We start from the raw sequence: 22,396 nt of genomic DNA, 5'->3' as shown, positions 1-22,396 counted from the left end.
GGGTTGCAGCATTTCTGCTGAAAGATCAGCTGTTAACCTGATGGGGATTCCCTTATATGTTATTTGTAGCTTTTCCCTTGCTGTTTGTAAGATTTTTTCTTTGTATTTAATTTTTGATAGTTTGATTAATATGTGTCTTGGATTTCTCCAAAGAAGATATACAGTTTACCAACAAACACATGAAAGAATGCTCAACATCACTAATCATTAGAGAAATGCAAATCAAAACTACAATGAGGTATCACCTCACACCAGTCAGAATGGCCATCATCAAAAAATCTACAAATAATAAATGCTGGAGAGGGTGTGGAGAAAAGGGAACCCTCTTACACTGTTGGTGGGAATGTAAATTGATACAGCCACTATGGAGAACAGAATGGAGGTTCCTTAAAAAACTAAAAATAGAGCTACCATACGACCCAGCAATCCCACTACTGGGCATGTACCCTGAGAAAACCATAATTCAAAAAGAGTCATGTACCACAATGTTCATTGCAGCTCTATTTACAGTAGCCAGGACATGGAAGCAACCTAAGTGTCCATTGACAGATGAATGGATAAAGAAGATGTGGCACATATATACAATGGAATATTACCCAGCCATAAACAGAAACAAAATTGAGTTATTTGTAGTGAGGTGGATGGACCTAGAGTCTGTCATACAGAGTGAAGTAAGTCAGAAAGAGAAAAACAAATACCGTATGTTAACACACATATATGGAATCTAAAAAAAAGAAAAAAAATGGTTCTGAACAACCCAGGAGCAGGACTGGAATAAAGACACAGACCTACTAGAGAATGGACTTGAGGACATGGGGAGGGGGAAGGATAAGCTGGGATGAAGTGAGAGAGTGGCCTGGACATATATACACTACCAAGTGTAAAATGGCTAGCTAGTGGGAAGCAGCCAGATAGCACAGAGAGGTCAGCTGGGTGCTTTGTGACCACCCAGAGGGGTGTGCTAGGGAGAGTGGGAGAGAGACGCAAGAGGGAGGAGATATGGGGATATATGTATATGTATAGCTGTTTCACTTTGTTATAAAGCAGAAAGTAACACACCAGTGTAAAGCAATTATACTCCAATAAAGATGTTAAAATATATATATATGTGTGTCTTGGTGTGTTTCTCCTTGGATTTATCCTGTATGGGACTCTCTGTTCTTCCTGGACTTGATTGACTATTTCCTTTCCCATATTAGGGAAGTTTTTCATCTATAATCTCTTCAAATATTTTCTCAGTCCCTTTCGTTTTCTCTTCTTCTTCTGGGACCCCTGTATTTCTAATTTTGGTGCGTTTAATGTTGTCCCAGAGGTCTCTGAGGCTGTCCTCAATTCTTTTCATTCTTTTTTCTTGATTCTGCTCTGAAGTAGTTATTTCCACTATTTTATCTTCCAGGCCACTTACCTGTTCTTCTGCCTGAGTTATTCTGCTATTGATTCCTTGTAGAGAATTTTTAATTTCATTTATTTTGTTGTTCATCATTGTTTCTTTGCTCTTTCATTCTTCTAAGTCCTTGTGAAATGTTCCTTGTATTTTCTCCATTCTATTTCCACAATTTTGGATCATCTTTACTATCATTGCTCTGAATTCTTTTTCAGGTAGACTGCCTATTTCCTCTTCATTTGTTTGTTCTGGTGGGTTTTTATCTTGCTCCTTCATCTGCTGTGTATTTCTCTGTCTTCTCATTTTGCTTACTGTGTTTGGGGTCTCCTTTTCACAGGCTGCAGGTTCATAGTTCTTGTTGTTTTTGGTGTCTGCCCCCAGTGGGTAAGGTTGGTTCAGTGGGTTGTGTAGGCTTCCTGGTGGAAGGGACTGGTGCCTCTGTTCTGGTGGATGAGTCTGGATCTTGTCTTTCTGGTGGGCAGGTCCATGTCCAGTGGTGTGTTTTGGTGTGCCTGTGAACTTATTCTGATTTTAGGTAGCCTCTCTGCTAATGTGTGGGGTTGTGTTCCTGTCTTGCTAATTGTTTGGCATGGGATATCCAGCACTGAATCTTGCTGGTCGTTGAGTGGAGCTGGGTCTTAGTGTTGAGATGGAGTTCTCTGGGAGAGCTCTCTCTGATTTAAATTACGAGGGGCTGGGAGGTCTCTTGTGGACCAATGTCCTGAACTTGGCTCTCCCACCTCAGAGGCTCATGCCTGACACCCGGCCAGAGCACCAAGACCTTGTCAACCACACAGCTCAGAAGAAAAGGGAGGGCTTCCCTGGTGGCGCAGTGGTTGAGAGTCCACCTGCCGATGCAGGGGACATGGGTTCGTGCCCCAGTCCGGGAAGATCGCAGATGCCGCAGAGCGGCTGGGCCCATGAGCCATGGCCGCTGAGCCTGCACATACGGAGCCTGTGCTCCGCAACAGGAGAGGCCACAACAGTGAGAGGCCCGCGTACAGAAAAAAAAAAAAGAAAAGGGAGAAAAGAAAGGAAAGAAAAATAAATTAAATAAAAAAAGTTATTTTAAAAATATACTATTAAAGTAAAAAAGTAATAAAAACAAGAAGAGAACAACCAAACCAATAAACAAATCCACCAATGATAACAAGCGCTAAAAACTATACTAAAAAGAAAATGGACAGACAGAACCCTAGGATAAATGGTAAAAGCAAACCTATACAGACAAAATCACATGAAGAAGTATACACATAGACACTCACAAAAAGAGAAAAAGGAAAATATATACATATATATATTAAAAAAAGGGAAGAGAGCAACCAAATCAATAAACAAATCTACCAATAATAATAAGCTCTAAATACTAAACTAAGATAAACATAAAACTAGAAACAAATTAGACACAGAAAGCAAACCCCAAGTCTACAGGTGCTCCCAAAGTGCACCGCCTCAATTCTGGGATGATTCATTGTCTATTCAGGTATTCCAGAGAATACCCAGGTATTCCAGGGTACATCAAGTTGATTGTGGAGATTTAATCCGCTGCTCCTGAGGCTGCTGGGAGAGATTTCCCTTTCTCTTCTTTGTTCGCACAGCTCCTGGGGTTCAGCTTTGGATTTGGCCCCGCCTCTGCGTGTAGGTCACAGGAGGGTGTCTGTTCTTCACTCAGACAGGGCGGGATTAAAGGAGCAGCTGCTTCGGGGGCTCTGGCTCACTCAGGCCGGGGTGGGGGGAGGGAGGGGTGCGGATACGGGGCGAGCCTGTAGCGGCAGGGGCCTGCGTGACATTGCAACAGCCTGAGGTGCACCGTGTGTTCTCCCAGGGAAGTTGTCCCTGGATCCTGGGACCCTGGCAGTGGCGGGCTGCACAGGCTCCCGGGAGGGGAGGTGTGGAGAGTGACCTGTGCTCGCACACAGGCTTCTTGGTGGCAGCAGCAGCAGCCTTAGTGTTTCATGCCCGTCTCTCGTGTCCGCGCTGATAGCTGCGACTCGTGCCCTTCTCTGGAGCTCGTTCATGCGATGCTCTGAATCCCCTCTCCTCGCGCACCCCAAAACAATGGTCTCTTGCCTCTTAGGCAGGTCCAGACTTTTTTCCGGACTCCCTCCTGGCTAGCTGTGGTCCACTAGCCCCCTTCAGGTTGTGTTCACACAGCCAACCCCAGTCCTCTCCCTGGGATCTGACCTCAGAAGCCCAAGCCTCAGCACCCAGCCCCGACCTACCCCAGTGGGTGAGCAGACAAGCCTCTCAGGCTGGTGAGTGCTGGTAGGCAGCGATCCTCTGTGAGGGAATCTCTCCACTTTGCCCTCTGCCCCCCTGTTGCTGCGCTCTCCTCTGTGGCTCCGAAGCTTCCCCCTCCTGCCCAACCCCCATCTCCACCAGTGAAGGGGCTTCCTAGTGTGTGGAAACCTTTCCTCCTTCACAGCTCCCTCCCAGAGGTGCAGGTCCCATCCCTATTCTTTTGTCTCTGTTTTTCCTTTTTCTTTTGCCCTACCCAGGTACGTGGGGAGTTTCTTGCCTTTTGGGAAGTCTGAGGTCTTCTGCCAACATTCCGTAGGTGTTCTGTAGGAGTTGTTCCACATGTAGATGTATTTTTGATGTGTTTGTGGGGAGGAAGTTGATCTCCATGGCTTACTCCTCCACCATCTTGAAGGTCCTCCCTCCCATATCCCTTTTGATCACATCCCAGTGGCAAGGATGTAGCTAGACAAAGCTGTGAGGTTGCTGGGAAATCTAGGCCCTAACTGGGCATCTAGTCACTTAACTAATAGTCAGCAGTTGTATTTTTAAGTAGGGGAGCAGTAATATTGGATTTAGCAATCTCCAGCACACACTCGTTCTCACCTTCAGGAAACATTTATTGAGTAGCTGCTGCAGGAGAAAGCTTAGATTTTGGAAGTGGGAGACGTGTAATATGTGCGAGTGTGTTTCAGTAGTTGTGGCGGCAACATGTGAGAGGATATTAGGAGCCAAGATGCTGTGAGTCCCACCTAAGAGGGGGCTGAGGGTGAGTTAGGAAGGACTTCCCAGAGGTGATGCTTGAGCAGAGGTATTCTTTGGCTTCCTCTTTATCTCAGCCTCTCCATATGGTGACACCAACCAGAATAAGCTGCAGTCAGTGTCTTAGTTTGGGTTCTCCCAAGAGCAGAGGTGTGTTAGTCTGCTAGGGCCACCATCATAGAGCACTGCAGACTGAGCAGCTTAAACAGCAGAAATCTATTGTGTCACAGATCTAGGGGCTGGAAGTCTGAGATCATGGTGTTGGCAGGGTTGGTTCCTCCTGAGGGAAGGCTCTGTTCCAGACCTCTCTCCTGGGCTTGTAGATACCTGTCTTCATGTTCACATGGCATTCTCCCTCTATGTGTATGTCTGTGTCAAACTTTCCCCTTCATCTGCAATGATCCTATTTCCAAATAAGGTCACATGGTGAGGTACTGAGGGTTAGGATGTCAGCGTATGAATATGGGGGGCATAACTCATTCCACAACAGGAGGCTTGAAGAAAATCTGAAGCAGAGAAGCTGAGAATCTCCCACAGCCTGAGCTTGAAGTGGGAGCAGACAACAGGCGTAGAGCCATCCACAGCTGTGCTGAAAGCCAGGAGGGCCAGGGCGATCTCCTAACATCCCATTAGGAAGGCAGTTTCTTCAAAGATGCTTTTTTCTCAAACCACTTCCCTGACCTGGACTGAACTTTCTCTAATGTGCTAGCCCTCCAGGGGAATTGGAAAAACTGACAGGGTCAATGTGGGTCTCTGTAACACTGCCAGGTACATAGTTTAGCCAGCAGGTTGGTGACTGAAAACACTTTGGATGGGATTAAAAGCCTTCAAGGTATTTCAAACAGTAACTACCTGCTGTGACAGCCAGTAGGGACAATATGTTATTAGAAGCACCATCTTGCAGGTGAGTGAACAACTAAAGTCTTCCAATACCCAATTAGCAACAGCTAAAACAAATTTTTTTAAGTGTACAGAGATTGAAAATCTGTGCCTAATAGGACCTCTTAGATATTAACTGTAGTGGATGAACTAAATTCATTCACCATATATGTTTTGAGAACCTACTGTGTGCCGGGCACTATTCTAGGTGCACATTGGTGAAGAAACAACAAAATCTTGTCCTCTTGAAGCTTACCTTATAATGCCACTTGTTACCCTCCCGCACTTAATTATGGATATCACTTAAATGATAATATTAAATACCCCATCAAAATCAATATTTCAGACAAGAAAAAGGTTATAGTCAAAAAATTATTCTATGATTCAATTCAAAAAAATTATAATGGTATTTCAGTGGTAGAACTATGAGTGGTATTGTGATTCTTTACTACTTTCCTGTGTTTTTCACATTTTCTTTAATGGACGTGTATCCCTTTTATATTGAAAAAAAAATTAAAGGATAAGGGTGAAATCCAAGAGGCTCCTTGTCTAGCCCAGAAAAGCTAGATACGTTTTACAAAAAGTACTCCTAACAGAATACAATATATATATATGTATGTATATACATACATACATATATATATGTGTGTGTGTCATTTCAACATGTAATCACGTAAGAAAAAAAAAAGTACTCCCAGCAGGCCTAAACTGTGGAGGTGGACAACCTTGAGTTCCGGTCTCAGCACTGCTCTCTTATTAGCTGTGTGACCTCAGATAGGTCACATTTCTTTCCTAATTTTATTAGTATCATAATCTAGAAAAATAATGCCAACTTGACCTCCCAGAGCTGTTGAGATAAAAGTCTATATAAGCAGACCTGAAACAGTGTTCTGCACATGGTAGGTACTCAATGTTTGCTACATTGAATTGGGAAATACCCACTAAGATCAAGCCCAGAGCTCTCATGCACTGCTAGCGGGAATGTAAAACATTACTACCACTTTGGAAAATAGTCTGGCAGTTTCCTAAAAAGTTAAGCATACACCTTACATATATTCCCACCCTCCCACTCTTAGAGATTTACCCAGGAAGAATGAAAACTTATGTCCAGACAAAGACTTGTGCATAAGTGATCATAGCAGCCTTATTTGTAATAGCCCCAAACTGGAAATAACCTAAATGTCCATGAACAGGTAAATGGATAAACAATCTATGCTATAACCATCCAATGGAATACTACTTGGCAATGAAAAGGAATGAACTATTAATACATGCTTCAATATGGATAACTCAAAACAATTATGCTAAGTGCAAGAAATGCATAAAATAGTATGTACTGTATGATTCTATTTATAAAAAGTTAGAGAAAATACCGACTAACCTATAATGACAGATGACAATTCATTTGCTTCTTTGGGATGGGGTAGGGCACAAGAAAGGGAAGGATGGAAGGATTACAGAGTGTCAGTTAAAAACTTTTGGGGTAATGGATACATTCCTATTTTGACTTACGTGATGGTTTCATGGATGTACCAAAGATAATGAAATAAAAACACTTTAAAGATGTATAATTTATTATATGTCAATTTCCCCTCAATAAAAAAATGTTAAAAAATAAAAAGATCAATCCCAGCACTGCCTTCCCAAGAGGAAGGAAGATCTACCACCTTTCTTTTTTTTTTTTTTCCCAGTGCTCAAGGTTTTTATTGGGGGACTGTTTACATGGGCACCCTCTACCTAGTACAAACCAAAATTGTAGAATCCTAGAAGGAAAGCAAGTGTTCAGCATAAACCAAATTGTACAAATAATCCAGGCGCAGAGAGTCCCTCTTATCAGTGTGGGCATCCTTCGTCTAGAACATACCAAAATTCCATGTTCCTAGAGAGAATCTGAGAGCCCATCTTGCAAGCTGGCATTTCTGATGGCAGCTATAGGCCTCCTAAGTATGTTAACTTTTTTCTGCCCGCTTAACTAATGAGTTCTACCACCTTTCTTAATCAGTCTTAGACTCTCATAAGGGGAACAGTGAGTTAGGTGATCAGTTGATTGTGGGAATCCACACACGTATTTCCCCATGAGCTGTGAGAGTGGATTCACAGCAGGGGAATAGGTTTAAATTTCTCAGTGCAGCCAGTCTGAAGTTATTAAATTTTTAAACAATGGTATGGATTTCTGTCCAGAACCACAAGACAAAACTGTAAGATAAGGGTCGGGGGAGCTACATTTTTTGCCTGTCTAGAGCTGATGTAACAAGCACGAACATAAATATAAAATGCCTCATCAAAAAATGAACACCCTAATATTCAGGAGGCTATTTTATCTGGGTGACAAATTTCAGATGATAAAGAGAGCTGCAAATATAAACCGCGCTGGTTGATGTGTTTTATTTTTAAGATAAAGCAGTGATATTGATGTCACAGTTAAATGTAAAATAGTCAAAGGAGAATCTCTTTGTTTTTTTTTTTACAGAAAAGACTAAATGGTTTTGCCAGGATTAACAATGACAAATAATAAATCCCAGGAAGCAGCAAATGAATTTCAGGACCAAAGCAAAGGACTAGATTAAATAGAGGACTACTGTAACACCCAGAATCAGAAAGAGAGAATTTGTGCTGAGGGACTAAAGGATATGATTTTGTTTCAGTCTTGGCTGCCACCAGAGGATGGACCCCAGAAGCCCTAAGATAGAAGCAAGAATTCTGGGTTGTTTTGCTAAATATTGTTGGGCATTTGAAAACATAGAGCTATTATTCATTAGTGGGATACTTTGGCATTATTTAAAAATCACATCACTTCAGGTTTTTTTTTTTTTTTTACTTTTAGAATGACTTTGAAAAAAATTAACAAGTTTTCTCTGTATCATGTTATTAAAAGACACTGGGGGCTTCCCTGGTGGCGCAGTGGTTGGGAGTCCACCTGCCGATGCAGGGGACGCGGGTTCGTGCCCCGGTCCGGGAAGATCCCACGTGCCGCGGAGCGGCTGGGCCCGTGAGCCATGGCCGCTGAGCCCGTGTCCAGAGCCTGTGCTCCGCAACGGGAGAGGCCACAACGGTGACAAGCCCGCATACCGCAAAAAAAAAAAAAAAAAAAAAAAGACACTGGTTTTCTAGGTCATTTTAGAGTTGAGAAAGAATGATTGCTCAAACCTCAAATTCATGCAGTAAGCTTTGTTACTTCCAGCCTGGCCAGAGTGGTGTATGAGAAGCTAGAATCATAGATCCAAGAGTGAAAGGGACCTTGAAGAATATCCAAGGACATTATGGGTGCCGGGGATGGTTCACTAGTGACAAAAACAAGGCTGTTTAGCCAAGCCCTATGACTCCAGTGTTTAAACGCTAAGCCATCACACAATATTGAAAATTAAGGCAGGGCTTCCCTGGTGGCGCAGTGGTTGAGAGTCCGCCTGCCGATGCAGGGGACGCGGGTTCGTGTCCCGGTCCGGGAGGATCCCACATGCCGCGGAGCGGCTGGGCCCGTGAGCCATGGCCGCTGGGCATGTGCGTCCGGAGCCTGTGCTCCGCAACGGGAGAGGCCACAGCAGTGAGAGGCCCCCGTACCGCAAAAAAAAAAAAAAAAAAAAAAATTAGGGCAGGTTTTCAGAAAGGACTACGAGGCTATGGGAGAATACAAAACTTAAGAGCGAGGAGTTTGGAGAATAAGGCAACGGCTCTACCTTTCACAGATTTGACCTGCATACATGAACCCCAAGAGAAAGGAGAATAACATTTATTGAGCACCTGCAGTTACCTCGGCACATAGTAGAAGCCTAGATAATTAAGTTAGCATGTGCTCCCACAGAACATATGCTGTTGTAGGGAAGAAACACACAAGCAGCTCTAACCCAAGGTCTCAGAGGGCAGCACGTCAATGCTATAAGAAAACTACCAAGGGCTCTCTCTGGTGAGTGTGCCATTTCCCTCACCCGAGAGGGACGAGTAGCCTCTTGACACCCTTCCTCTGGTTCTGTCGTCTTCTTTTGCTAGGTATCCAGATTAGTTCCTTTACTCAAGCTGACCTCACTTCAGGACGCGTTCAGTATATCCACTCCAGTGAGACCGAGAAGCATTCGGATGCCTTCAGTTTTACGCTCTCCGATGGAGTCCACGAGGTGGGTGAGGAACTTGCTTCCCTCCTTGATGGGTATTGATGCAGCGCCATCCTCTTTGATTGGAGGGTGCTGAGCCACTGGTGCCGTGAGAGCTTCATTCCCCTCTGCTCTCAGCCCAGGACAGAGGCAAAGAGAACTCTATCTTGCCAGAGAGAACTCACTTCTGGGTTCCTAGCTGGTCAGTCATGCCAGGAATGGTGTGAAAGGGAATGCAGAGAGCGCCTACCTTCTCCTCGGGTGGGTGCTGGGGACAGGTGACCCACCTGCACTCTTCTGCCACGTAGGTGACTCAGACTTTCCACATTACTCTTCGCCCTGTGGATGACTCGCTGCCCGTTGTACAGAACTTGGGGATGCGGGTACAGGAAGGTGTGAGGAAGACCATCACAGAGTTTGAGCTCAAGGCGGTAGATGCAGACACAGAGGTAAGAGTCCTCCCCTGGGTTGTCCGGCCGAATGAGAGGCTGATCTAGTGGCATCTACTGCTTTGCGACAGTGCATCCTGAGGGTGGGGTGGGATGGTGAGTGTAGTGCAAGCATCCTTGAAGGATTAAAAACGAGAACATACCGTGGCCTGCTGGAGAAGAGAAACTAAATACATCTGAAATCAAGTTGTTTTTCAACCCTTTCTGAAACCCTAAATACATTTATTCTTTCCTATGATTACATGCAACCATCATTTTAACATGCTGATTTTTGTTATGATCCACAGAAAATTAGGTAGATGACATTTCATATAGTGTTTTTATTACTCCCTATTAGTGAACAAGGAATTCCTTCACCTATACACTTTTACCTCCTTTACTGAGACTTCAGTGGGTGACAACTAATTATTGCAAATTGAGCATTCTCAAAGAGCCAGGCTTTACACAGTCAAATAGGGCATGTAGAGACTAAACTCTCCCTCTCCTAATGCTTTCTAATTAAAGTATCTAACATGCTGATATGATTTAGCTTCCATTAAGAGTACCACGCACTTACTAATTAGTTCTATGTATGCCCTTCCCCGTGCTAGCATGCATTCATTTATTTATTCATTCTTTCAGCAAATATTTATTACCTGCTAAGTTCCAAGGTCTGCTCTAGATGCTAAAGACAATGCTGTGAATAAAACAGATCAAAGTTCCAGCCTTAGGGAGTTTACAACCTTTGGTGAGGGGGACAGACAATAAAGAATGAAAGAACGTAGAATATCATGTCAGATAGGATAAGTGCTAGGAATAAAAATAAAGAGACAAAAGCAATAGTGATTGATGGGTGTGCTGTTTCAAGCAGAGTGGTCAGGGAACGTTTCTCTGAGACAGGAAGAGACAGGAAGAGAAAGAGCAGGCTATGCAGTTTCCTGGGAGAAGCCCTTTCCAGGTAGAGGAATCAGGAGGGCAAAGGCCCTGTAGTCAAGTGTGCTTGGAACATTTGAGTTGCGACACAACAGCCAAGAGTCTGGACCCCAGTGAGCAAACAGGACAGAAGGATGAGGCCAGAGAAGAACCGTGGGACCAGGTCACAGAGGGCCTTCTTGGCCCAGGTCAGGCCTCTGTATTTTATTCCAAGTTGGTGGGAAATCATTGGAGAGTCCTGAACAGGGTTTTCTACCTCTTTATTTTTCCTTCTGCATGTCACCCTGGAAGCAGCCGTTGGAAATGGGAAATTTGCTTCTGTTCTGATGCATATGAGATTCCATATATAAGAGTTTTGGAAAAGTGTATGTGGGTTGGGGGGAGGGTGAATGGAAAGGAAATGAGTAATTTTAAAAGGTCTAGTTCTTAATCATCCGAAAGGTTAAAAATTCAGGTTTTCCCCTATAACCCTTAATGGGCAAATTTAAACGTCATCTTAAAACGGAAGGCACCAGAGTATAAGTTCGATTATAGAAACCAATATAATTTCTCTCCTTAGCTTGATTTTTGGTATCTATAAAGAAAATGCAATCTTTGTTTTATAAATGTCTTTAGGTTTGGCTGCCCTTGACCGCCTGTGGCCATCACTCACACCTCTGGCTTCTGTTACAGAATTCCCTTCTTCTCTTGCCTTTTGCCTCCTTGACAGGCCGAGTCTGTCACATTCATGATCGTACAGCCCCCGCGTCATGGCACCATTGAGCGAACCACCAACGGGCAGCCCTTCCAGCACACCTCCACCTTCACCATGGAGGACGTCTATCAGAACCGGGTCCGCTACAGCCACGACGGCAGCAACTCCCTCAAAGACTGGTTCACCTTCACCGTTGCTGACGGGACGAATCCCTTCTTTATTATTGAGGAAGGAGGAAAAGAGGTGAGGGGCGAAGACCATGGAGAGGGAGGCACAGCAAAGCATGCCAGAGGCTGTCTGGAGGCAGAACATGGCCTTTTTAGACCAAGGATAACATTGTTTGAGTTTTGGTTCTGTCACATACTAATTGGGCCTTGGGCAAATTACTTACCTTCTCTAAGCCTCAGCTTTTCATCTGTAAAATGGACACAGGAATGATCACCAGCTTCAATTAGCCTAAGGATCAATGGAGGTAATCCATATAAAGGGCTTAACACTGTTGGCAAAGAGTGAGTGCTCAAGTAAATGATAGTTATTGTTATTATCACCGCTATTATTTCTCCTCTTCCTTTTCACTCACCCTTTATTCCTTTCATTTTTCTTTCATCTGGTTTTTCAATAATATCACATGGTTCCAGATTGTCTCCTGAGCCAGCCAGAGTGTCTCTATCTCATGAAGAATTACAGTCAAGAGTACGGCTTTTGCGTCCAAAAGACACTGATTTAAATTCTACCTCTGACACTTACTAATTGAGTGTCTCTGTAAGTCATTTAACCTTTCTAAGCCTCAGCTTCCCTGTCTGTAAAATGGGGATGATATCTACCCTCCTGATACACATGGAGCATGTAGCCCAGTACCTTACACAGGAAACATAGGAAATATCTGATAAACTGTGGCTGTAATCATCATCATTGTTACCATTCTAGGACCAGCTTGTGAAACAGGTGAAGATGATTTTCTTTTGAGGTCATGAAGCTGTTAAGCTTTTCTTCCTTAGGAGAATTGCTTCCTTCTAACATTCAGATGTTCAGGCAACTAAGAGCCCCCTCCCACTACCTTCCCCACCATTTTAACTCATTTTTAGAAGATTTCTTGCAGTATCATAACCCTCCCCTGGGAATAACTGCAACTCTGGAGAAAGGTGGACTCATGGATACCCCTGCATCTCACACAGCTATCTGACTCAGCAGAAGCAGTTTTAGCGAGCATGTTATCACACCCTGCTGTTTATTTCCAGGATAACCAAGGGGTCAACTTCTTAGGCCTGCAGAGTTTTTTTTCCCTACTTTGATGATGAATGATTCTTTTCCTGACAGATCCTCTGGCATGCTTTAGAAACAAACAGCCCGTGAGATCATTCTCAGTTGGCCAAGGTGTCGGTGGGATGGCTCCTGGGATTTCCCTGCCATTTCAGCACCTGCACTGCCTCTCCACCTGGCAGGTCATCACGTTCATTTTCCCTCTCCCAAACCATAACTGCTCCCCAGTTAGTTTGATTTTTAGAAGAGAAAAAAGATTTAGGAATTAATCAGCAAGAGGGTCACCTCTATGATAAACATAAAAGGTCACAGCAGATCTCCAGAGGGACCGTGTCATTTTGAAAATGGAAATTATCTAGAAGGAGGGTTGTAGAAGATTGAAACACCAGCATCTTGCTGTCCTGTATGTCAGCTTGCTGTATCTGCTCAGAAACAGGGAGGTGCTGGGTCAGACTCCCCATGTGTGTTTGAATGTATATGTGTGTATCTGTGTGAGAATGAAGTTACAAACCGAAATTTCTTTGTATTATTCCCACAAACACTTTTATTCTTGATTTCTTCTGCCCCCTTTCCCCATGTAGACAGCTCTCTCTCAAAAAAAAGGAAAGAAAAACAAAAGGAAATCTCTTCCCATGAAACATCTTTTCACATCTGACAGAATCCTACCTGGAGACTTCGACATTAACATTTTGATTATGAAAATCATGAGAAGTCCGACCAAAACAAAATGGCTGGGCAATTTCTAGCGAGCGCGCCGTCAGAATTAACTTAGCAGCCGCCAAAGCTGATGAGCAGGTGACGTCATTACGTTAGCGTCGGGCGCGCAGGAGTATTTAAGTGAACCTGAGCCGGCGCAGACTCGGAAAACTCCGGCTAACCGAAGAATGGCGGGTACGGGCTTGGAGGCCGGAGGGGTTGTGGTGGACGCGCTGACGTATTTTGACCGAGGTTATGAAGCGCCTGGTGTGCGGGAAGCGGCTGCGGCATTGGTGGAGGAGGAAACACGCAGATACCGACCTACCAAGAAGTACCTGAGCCACCTGAGAGCCCCGGATTATTCCACTCTTGAAACCAACATAATGAGAAATGAATTTGAAAGATTGGCTGCTCGACAACCAATTGAATTGCTCAGTATGAAACGATATGAACTTCCAGCCCCTTCCTCGGGTCAGAAAAATGACATTACTGCGTGGGAAGAATGCATAAACAATTCTATGGCCCAGTTAGAGAATCAAGCGGTTCGAATTGAGAATCTGGAACTAATGTCACAGCATGGATGCAGTGCCTGGAAAGTGTATAATGAAAATCTAGTTCATATGATTGAACATGCACAGAAAGAGCTCCAGAAGTTAAGGAAACATATTCAAGACTTAAACTGGCAGCAAAAGAACATGCAACTCGCAGCTGGATCTAAATTAAGAGAAATGGAGTCAACTTGGGTATCCCTGGTCAGTAAGAATTATGAGATTGAAAGGACTATTGTACAATTAGAAAATGAACTCTTTCAAATGAAGCAGCAACATGGAGAGGCAAACAAAGAAAACATACGGCAAGACTTCTGAAAAAGACTAATCTGGTGGGTAGAAAGGAAGGCATGTTGGGCTTTCACAGACGATCAGACATCTGAACTGTGAAAAACAACAGCATCTTATGGAAATCATCAGTGGTTAAATGTTTAGAAAGCATAGAATGTGGACTGTTATACTCTGTTTGTAAATTTCAGCAAAATAAAAAATTTCAACATGGTGGAAGAAAAATCATGAAAATTTTAACAAGTTACTGAAACGGAAATATTTTGTTTATTGTTTCACCTCAGGGCAGTATTAAACTCAACTAAAGAAGGCATAGGTGTGTGAAAACCAACTTCCATAGCAGGTGAAATTCCAGCAAGAGTTCTTATATTGTTTCTACTTTATCCATCAACATTCTCCCTGAAGCCTCATGCCAAGTGGTGATAAGCAATGGAAACTTGCTCAGTTGCCCATTTTGAAGTGTCAACAGATTTCAGGGGTCCCAGCCTTTGTAGGTCCTAGACCTGACGTATTTCAGATATGTATGAATGATAAGTTTCCTTTGTTGCTTTCACCACAGATCATGACAGCAGCACCTCAGCAGTTCTGGGTAGACATCCTCCCAGTAGATGATAGCACCCCTAGAATTGTTACCAACCTGGGGCTCCAGTGGCTGGAGTACGTGGATGGCAAGGTAAGACCTTTCCACCTGCCGCAGACACATTAACTGACTTGGGCTCGATCCTATTCATGACAATATGAAGAGAACTCTTGTTCAACTCATGTTTATCCCTCCCTAAGTGAGCTGATTTGTTAAGATTGCTGAGCTCCATGAGTTTGGTTCGAATTGTATTACAGTTTAAGATATTCTTACAAAATGACCCCAAAATATAGTAGCTCAAACAAGATAGAAGTCTTTTTTCTCACATAAAGTACAGAAGTGGGGAGGCTAAGGCTCCACATGACCATGCAGAGATGCATGTTCCTTCTATCTTATTCTTCTGCCATCACTGGGTTGTTGCTACTGAGAGTATAGCCAAACCTCTTCAGCTATTCATCAGTATTCCAGCCCATGGGAAGAGGAAAACAGAAAAGTAGAGGGCAGGGAACTTCATTTTAAGCAAGTGGTGCAGAAATTAAACACATCATTGCACTCATATTCTTTTGACAAGCAATTGGCCCTATGGCCCTATCTGTTGCATGGGAGTGTCTAGCTGGGTGGCTAGGTGCTCAGTTAAAAGTTTGTTAACTAGAAGAAGGGAAGGGTGGATTTTGAGAAACATCTGGAATATGCTACAGATGAGAAGGAAGTGAGTTTTTTTTGTAGGTAAGTATCCTCAGAGGAATTCTAGAAATTTAAATTTTTTTCTCCTTTTCCTAACTCTCAGTTTGGTCATTTTAAGACATGTCATAATTCTCACCTGGTAACCTGTCAAGCATTAAATCCCCATCCCCACCCAAACACACACAGTTCTTCAGTTCAGATTGGAAAGACTTTTGTGTGTGGTATTCCCTCTAGGATGTGGATTTTCTCATCTCCATGTTGCTGATTTGTTGGTTGTATGTGTAGCAGTGAGGCTATAGCTTTCCACTGAACTCATTGAGAATTTTTAAATATATGAAACAAAATTAGTACAGATTCCGCTTATGCCCTGTTTGATATTTTTCTCAGTACTCAGAACCATCCTGTTCTCTTCTTGGCACTGTCCAACTGGTCTTCTACCTTCAACCCTTACCCTACTGCCGTGACTCTTATCAAATTTACCAATGACCGAAGTCACCAATTTCACCAAATCCAAAGGTCACTTACATGCCCTTATTTTACTAGGTCTAGTAACACTTAATACTGTTGACCACCCCTTTTTTTCTCTCAAACTTTTGCTCTTACTAAATATTTGTTGGGTGAATAAATGAGTGAATCAAAATTTAGCCAGTATATTTGGGCAATATTGGGATATCATATATTTATCTTACTCAATTTCAAGCATTGTAATCAACTTCTATAAGGTATAAAGTGGCCATCTTCCCTGTATTGTATCATTCTTTCAAAGTTCCAACCTTCTTTCAAGGCCACACTCAAATCCCACCACCTCAAAGCCCCTTTTCCATAGTCCAGATGGATTTCCGTAATCGCTCCTCCCCAAAAGTGTGTAGTACTCTTTTCGTATATCCCATTACGGCTCTTGCCACAGTTACCTTGCTCGTAAGCCTTTCTTTCCCAATAAAGTGTGAACATCAAGGGCAGAGGCTGGGATGGTTTCTATCCTCATAACCTCTTCAATCCCGACAAAGTTTACCAGGCTATAAATGCACTTAGTAAATCATTGTTGAGCTGAATTAAATCTGAGTCAGAGGGTCTTGTTCCTGCTTTATTCCCATCTCAGGAATTAAATGTAATGGATTTCTATTCCAGGCAACCAACTTGATCACCAAGAAGGAACTGCTGACCATGGACCCAGACACAGAAGACCTGCAGCTTGTCTACGAGATAACCACAGGCCCTGAGCATGGCCACGTGGAGAATAAGCTGCAGCCTGGAAGAGCTGCTGCTACTTTCACACAGGGTGGGCACTCTTAGAGCTGAGAGGTGGGAGAGGTCTCTTCTGACACCACTCTCCTTACTTCCCTGATCTTTCCCACAACTACTGCCAGCTACTTACCCCCAAGTAACCTATTTACAAACAAATAGATCTTTCAGTGTCTAACCATCCAACTTTGGAATTTTACTTCTCCTGATTTTTTTTCCCTGTTACTCTGAATTAATGGCAAAAAAAAAAAAAAAAAGGAAGAAAGAAAAAGTTTATCTTTACCAGGCTTCCTCAGCTCCCAAATTGCTTTAGGTTTGGCCAAGTTTTCTGGAAAGGATCACGTGATACTCCTGGGTTTTCTTTCAAAACAGAAATAACCACCAGACTTTATGAAAGATCTGTGACCCTTTGTGGTTTACTTTTTTTTTTTTTTTTTTTTCTATTTTGCGGTATGCAGGCCTCTCACTCTTGTGGCCTCTCCCGTTGCGGAGCACAGGCTCCGGACACGCAGGCTCAGCAGCCATGGCTCACGGGCCCAGCCACTCTGCGGCATGTGGGATCTTCCTGGACCAGGGCACGAACCCACGTCCCCTGCATCGGCAGGCGGACTCTCAACCACTGCGCCACCAGGGAAGCCCTGTGGTTTACTTTTTATCTCTAAGCGTTATAGATTCTGTTTTTTTTAAGTCTTCAGCAAAGAAAAAAAAATCAACATGGGTAGATTGTTCAACAGTAATAGTTTCCTGTTTGGAATCACATCAAGCAGACCATTTTGTATTTTAGTTGCTTATAAGCTTTTCACAGTCTTCTAGACTTCTTCTTTTTTCTTTTTTTTTGTGGTACGCGGGCCTCTCACTGTCGTGGCCTCTCCCGTTGCGGAGCACAGGCTCCGGACGCGCAGGCCCAGCGGCCATGGCTTACAGGCCCAGGCGCTCCGCGGCATGTGGGATCTTCCCAGACCAGGGCACGAACCCATGTCCCCTGCATCGGCAGGCGGACTCCCAACCACTGCGCCACCAGGGAAGCCCTTCTAGACTTCTTTTGAGGATGCACCTGATTGGGATCAGTCATTGTACAACCGCATCTTACAATTTATGTGCCATATTTCCTTTTTCTCCCTGTCCTCAATCTTTTGTTCTCTCCTAGCCACATTTTATCTGTGCCTTGTGTGTGGGCTGTTTTAATCCAACCCCAGCTTTTCTTGGTAGCACATACCTTCCAAAGAACGTTTATTTTGAAAGAAGTAGGGGTGGGTATGAGCATATATGCACAGCAGACGAGCTCAAAGACTTCTCTGTTGGCTCTAAGATTTGCATTTCACATTCCATAGACATTTATTAAAGTGCTTTTTTGCCAAAACCCTGGGATTCTCATTTTACAACAGCATAAGGGTACTTCTATACATAAAGATGGGTCTTTTGTTATGCAGGATCTTATTTTAAAATCTGGCAGAAACATTTATTTTTAACACTACTTACTATCCCTTTTTGTTCTTGGGACAATATGTTTTGTCTGTAACCCATTAGAAGAATAAAACTGGGTGTGTCAGTAGGAATCTGTGAGGCTGTCTTTACATCCCCGGGTTAATTCAGTGTCTTTTTTCTCACAGAGGACGTGAACCTGGGGTTGATTCGTTATGTGTTGCATGAGGAGAAGATCCATGAGATGATGGATAGTTTTCAGTTTCTGGTGAGAGACAGTAAACCCAATGTGGTCAGCGACAATATCTTCCATATCCAGTGGTCCCTCATCAGCTTTAAACATAACAGGTACAAGCGTGATTGGTGTTCATTCTTGAGAAATGAATCAGGAAAGCAGAGGAAGTAAGGATGAAACACCCTGTGGGTCAGCTCTAATCATCCAATGATGATGGTGGGGTGATAACAAGAATAAAAATCATAGTTACACCAAATATTTCTTGAATACTGTATGTACAAGGCACTGTAACAGGTACTTGACGTATGTCATCTTGTTTAATACTTGCAGTTATGAGATGAGTACTATTGTTGCCTCCACAACAGCAAAGCAACAGAGACAGAAATAGGTTAAGTAACTTATCCGAAATCACGTAACTAATAAGCAGTAAAACCAGGATTTAAGTCCAGTGACCTTAAGCCTTGTGCTTTACTTCTTCTCCTGAAAGTATTTGTCCTCCTGTCTTCAAGTTTAAAAGATAATCCAGCAGAACTGATAGGGAAAACAATAAGCATTCAGAAAAATAATCACTGGCCCACAGTAACAAAGTCTTTGCCTTCTGTCTACATTCTCCCTGTTCTCAAGCTCCCATTCTCCCCCTAGCTCTTTTGGTGTTCACAGAATCGTATATCTTTAGGGAAGGATTCATAGCTTAATATAGACAGCTCTTCAAGATGATTTTGTAGTCTGCTGGGGAGTGAAGAGGCAAACAGAGAGTCAGTCACCAATTGGTAAAGCACGGTGCTGACTTTATAGATTAGATTATAACAACGATTATAATTTTTGTGGGGGAAATAATTCTTTAAATCTACATTTGAGACTCACTATTCTAAGAAACCAACCTCATGATAATTTAAATGAAAATTGGGACTTGGGAGGAAAACATACAAACTTGATTTTAAGCGCCCCAGATGTAGGCTATTCTACTATTACACACACTTGGAGAATTAGTGGAAAATTAGAATCAATATATATATATATACACATACACATATATATATATACACACATACATGTATATATGTGTGTGTGTATATATATATATATATATATATATCTAAAACACTTTGCTGTTATTTACCTCTTACTTGTAACTCCTTCAAAATTAAATGCACCAAATAAAACTGATGATGTTTTCTGGACAACCCTCTAATGTTTAATGGAATAAACAATACGGAGGGTCCCCAAGCTGGCAATGAAGACTAACCTCTCAGAGGCACTTTGCCTGCAAGCCTCACAGCAATAAAACCCAAGCCAAAGTCCAATAGCCATACTCAGTGATGAAAAACAAAGCCCAGCTCAGGCCTCACTTGCTTGTGGCTTTTTTCAATAATTATAATAATAAGTTATTTCTCACAGTCCTAGAGGCTAAGAAGTCCAAGATTGGGATGCCAGCAGATTCAGTGTCCAGTGAGGGCCTGCTTCATGATCCATAGAGAGTTGAGTTCTTGCTGTAACCTCACATGGCAGAAGGAAGATGGAGCTCTCTTTTATAAGGGCACTAATCCCATTCATGAGGGCTCCACCCTAATGACATAATCACCTTCCAAAGGCCCCATCTCTAATATTGTCACAGATGGGATTAGGGTTTCAACATATGAATTTGGAGGGGGACACTTTCAGCCTATAGCACCTTGTCACTCCCCCATTGTCATAAAGCTCCATTTGCCTAGACACTTTTCTCACCTTGGCCCAGTTCTCATTTTCTTACCTCTGGCACTGCCCTGGCTGCTTTAAACACTTCCTGGAGATCTGGCCCAGTCACTCCCCACCTGAACCAAGTCATTAATTGGCTTCCAAGCAGCTTTCTTCCGCAGGAACTCACTGACCTATTCTAATCACTCTACCACACTTGGGAGAAATTATTTCTTTGTGTTCTGAAATATGGAGTGCATAGCTCTTATGTGCTGACCATCTTTCAACTCTCTCTGAAAACGGGGCAGATATCATTCTGCATCCACAGCTTCCTTGGTCGCCTGATTCTGTGACTGTCCCAGGTGAACGCATTCCCTCAACTTACAACCTGCCTTCTTAAAGGAAACAAACTGCCTCTTCTCGGAACTGTCTGACACCAGTAACCAACCAGAAGAGACAGGCATTAAGCATGTAGATCCTTCACAGCCCTTTCAGAATTTCAGAGATTGCCTTTTTGTGTGCTTCCAGCTACAATGTCAGTGAGAAAGCGGGGTCAGTCAGCATCACAGTGCAGAGGACTGGGAACCTAAACCAGTACGCCATTGTCCTGTGTCACACAGAGCAAGGCACCGCCAGCTCCAGCTCCAGGGTCAGCTCCCAGCCTGGACAGCAGGACTACATGGAGTATGCCGGCCAGGTAGGTGGGTGTGGGGGGCCTCTGACTCCTGAATTGCCAGTGGGCTGCAGCCAGGGCTGAGACGTGGCTGTCGGCAACTGTGGCACGTCCCCACTTCTTTACACCAGCTCTCTGCCCATCAGCACCCTTCCTCAAGTCACTGTTCTATGTTGCCTTCCCACAGTGCTTTCTTCTTCACAGTCTGTCTAATCTCCACTGCAGTTTTAACTGCTGTCCAGCTTCTCAGTCTTTACATTTTGCTTCACGACCAAGAAAAGTCTCCAAGGCACCATGTTGTACACTCAGCCTTTGGTATCCTAACCCTTCCTCTCTACCGCCCTTTACCTGAAGGGTAGGGAGACTAGTTGGGGAGTTCTTGGAACAGGATCCATGAGAGATGATGGGAGCCTATACACATTATATATAAATTAGATAATCAGCAAGGACCTACTGTATAGCACAAGGAACTATAATCAATATTTTGTAATAACCTATAAGGGAAAAGAATCTGAAAAAATAGATATATATGTACGTATAACTGAATCACTTTGCTGTACACCTGCAACTAACACAACGTTGTAAATCAACTAGCCTTCAGTAAAAAAATAAATAAATAAAGTGAAGGTGGAGACAAGTGGGTGGATTCAACAGACCAGTAAGAATTGACAAGATTCAGCAGTGGATTAGATAGTGAGACAGAAGGGAGAGATGAATGATGATGTCCCTGGCTGGGGGGGACACCAAGGTGGAATAGGTCTGGTGAGGGTGTGGTCCTGGCTCTGCTTTGGACATGTTGAGTGTGAGTTGCCTTAGAGACAATAAGTTGACAGCTTTATGGGTTGGTAGGAGAGTGCAGAGAGGAGTTCTGGGGTAGACACACACACACACACACACACACACACACACACACACACACACACACACACGTTTGCACATCTCTATGTTACAGCAGTGGTAATTAGCACCAGGATGTGAATGAAAGAGAAAAAAGAGAGAGTGAAAGCAAAAGGGAAAGGACCTACTGTATAAATAGTAAACTCCTTTAGGGCAAGATGCCCTGTATGTGTCCGATTTAACTATTGCACAATACCTGGTACTTATTAGGTATTTATTAAATGTTTTTTCAAAGTAGTTTCATTATTCTTATGGCATAATAAATCTCTGTAAAGAGGAGTGGGCTCTCTCTTTGAGGCATTTCAGCTGGACTAAGCTAAAGCCTCATGTCAAATGTATTTTTTTGGGCTTCCCTGGTGGCGCCATGGTTGAGAGTCTCCCTGCCGATGCAGGGGACACGGGTTCGTGCCCCGGTCCGGGAGGATCCCACATGCCGCGGAGCGGCTGAGCCCGTGAGCCATGGCCGCTGAGCCTGCGCATCCGGAGCCTGTGCTCTGCAGCAGGAGAGGCCGGAGCAGTGAGAGGCCCATGTACCGCAAAAAAAAAAAAAAAAAGTATTTTTTTAAACTTTTATTGAAATGTAGTTGATTTACAATGTTGTGTTAGTTTCAGGTGTACAGCAAAGTGATATATATATATATATATACACACATATATATATTCTTTTTCAGATTGAGTATTGAGTAGAGTTATAAGATATATATATATATAACAAGATATTGAGTATAGTTCCCTGTGCTATACAGTAGGTCCTTGTTGGTTATCTATTTTATATATAGTAGTGTGTATACTTT

At 43.2% G+C, this 22,396-nt stretch overlaps 2 protein-coding genes across 2 annotated transcripts in view; both read left to right on the top strand.

The window, feature by feature from the left end:
- Positions 1-22,396, top strand: part of FRAS1 (Fraser extracellular matrix complex subunit 1) — a 467,475-nt gene that overhangs the window by 388,206 nt on the left and 56,873 nt on the right. The window contains exons 48-54 of the mRNA XM_060147971.1: positions 9,248-9,372; positions 9,657-9,797; positions 11,419-11,646; positions 14,755-14,868; positions 16,588-16,738; positions 18,312-18,471; positions 20,561-20,729. Of these exons, the coding sequence (XP_060003954.1) occupies positions 9,248-9,372; positions 9,657-9,797; positions 11,419-11,646; positions 14,755-14,868; positions 16,588-16,738; positions 18,312-18,471; positions 20,561-20,729 (1,088 nt within the window). The remainder of the gene's footprint in view (positions 1-9,247; positions 9,373-9,656; positions 9,798-11,418; positions 11,647-14,754; positions 14,869-16,587; positions 16,739-18,311; positions 18,472-20,560; positions 20,730-22,396) is intronic.
- LOC132519758 (pre-mRNA-splicing factor SPF27-like) lies at positions 13,413-14,406 on the top strand. The gene has a single exon (XM_060147970.1). It carries the CDS (start codon positions 13,548-13,550, stop codon positions 14,223-14,225), a length of 678 nt encoding a protein of 225 aa, XP_060003953.1. The 5' UTR covers positions 13,413-13,547; the 3' UTR covers positions 14,226-14,406.

Source organism: Lagenorhynchus albirostris, chromosome 4, assembly GCF_949774975.1.
Source record: "Lagenorhynchus albirostris chromosome 4, mLagAlb1.1, whole genome shotgun sequence".
Taxonomy (NCBI): Eukaryota; Metazoa; Chordata; class Mammalia; order Artiodactyla; family Delphinidae; genus Lagenorhynchus; species Lagenorhynchus albirostris.
Note: the sequence above shows the minus strand (reverse complement) of the source record. Positions and strands in the feature narration are given on the sequence as shown.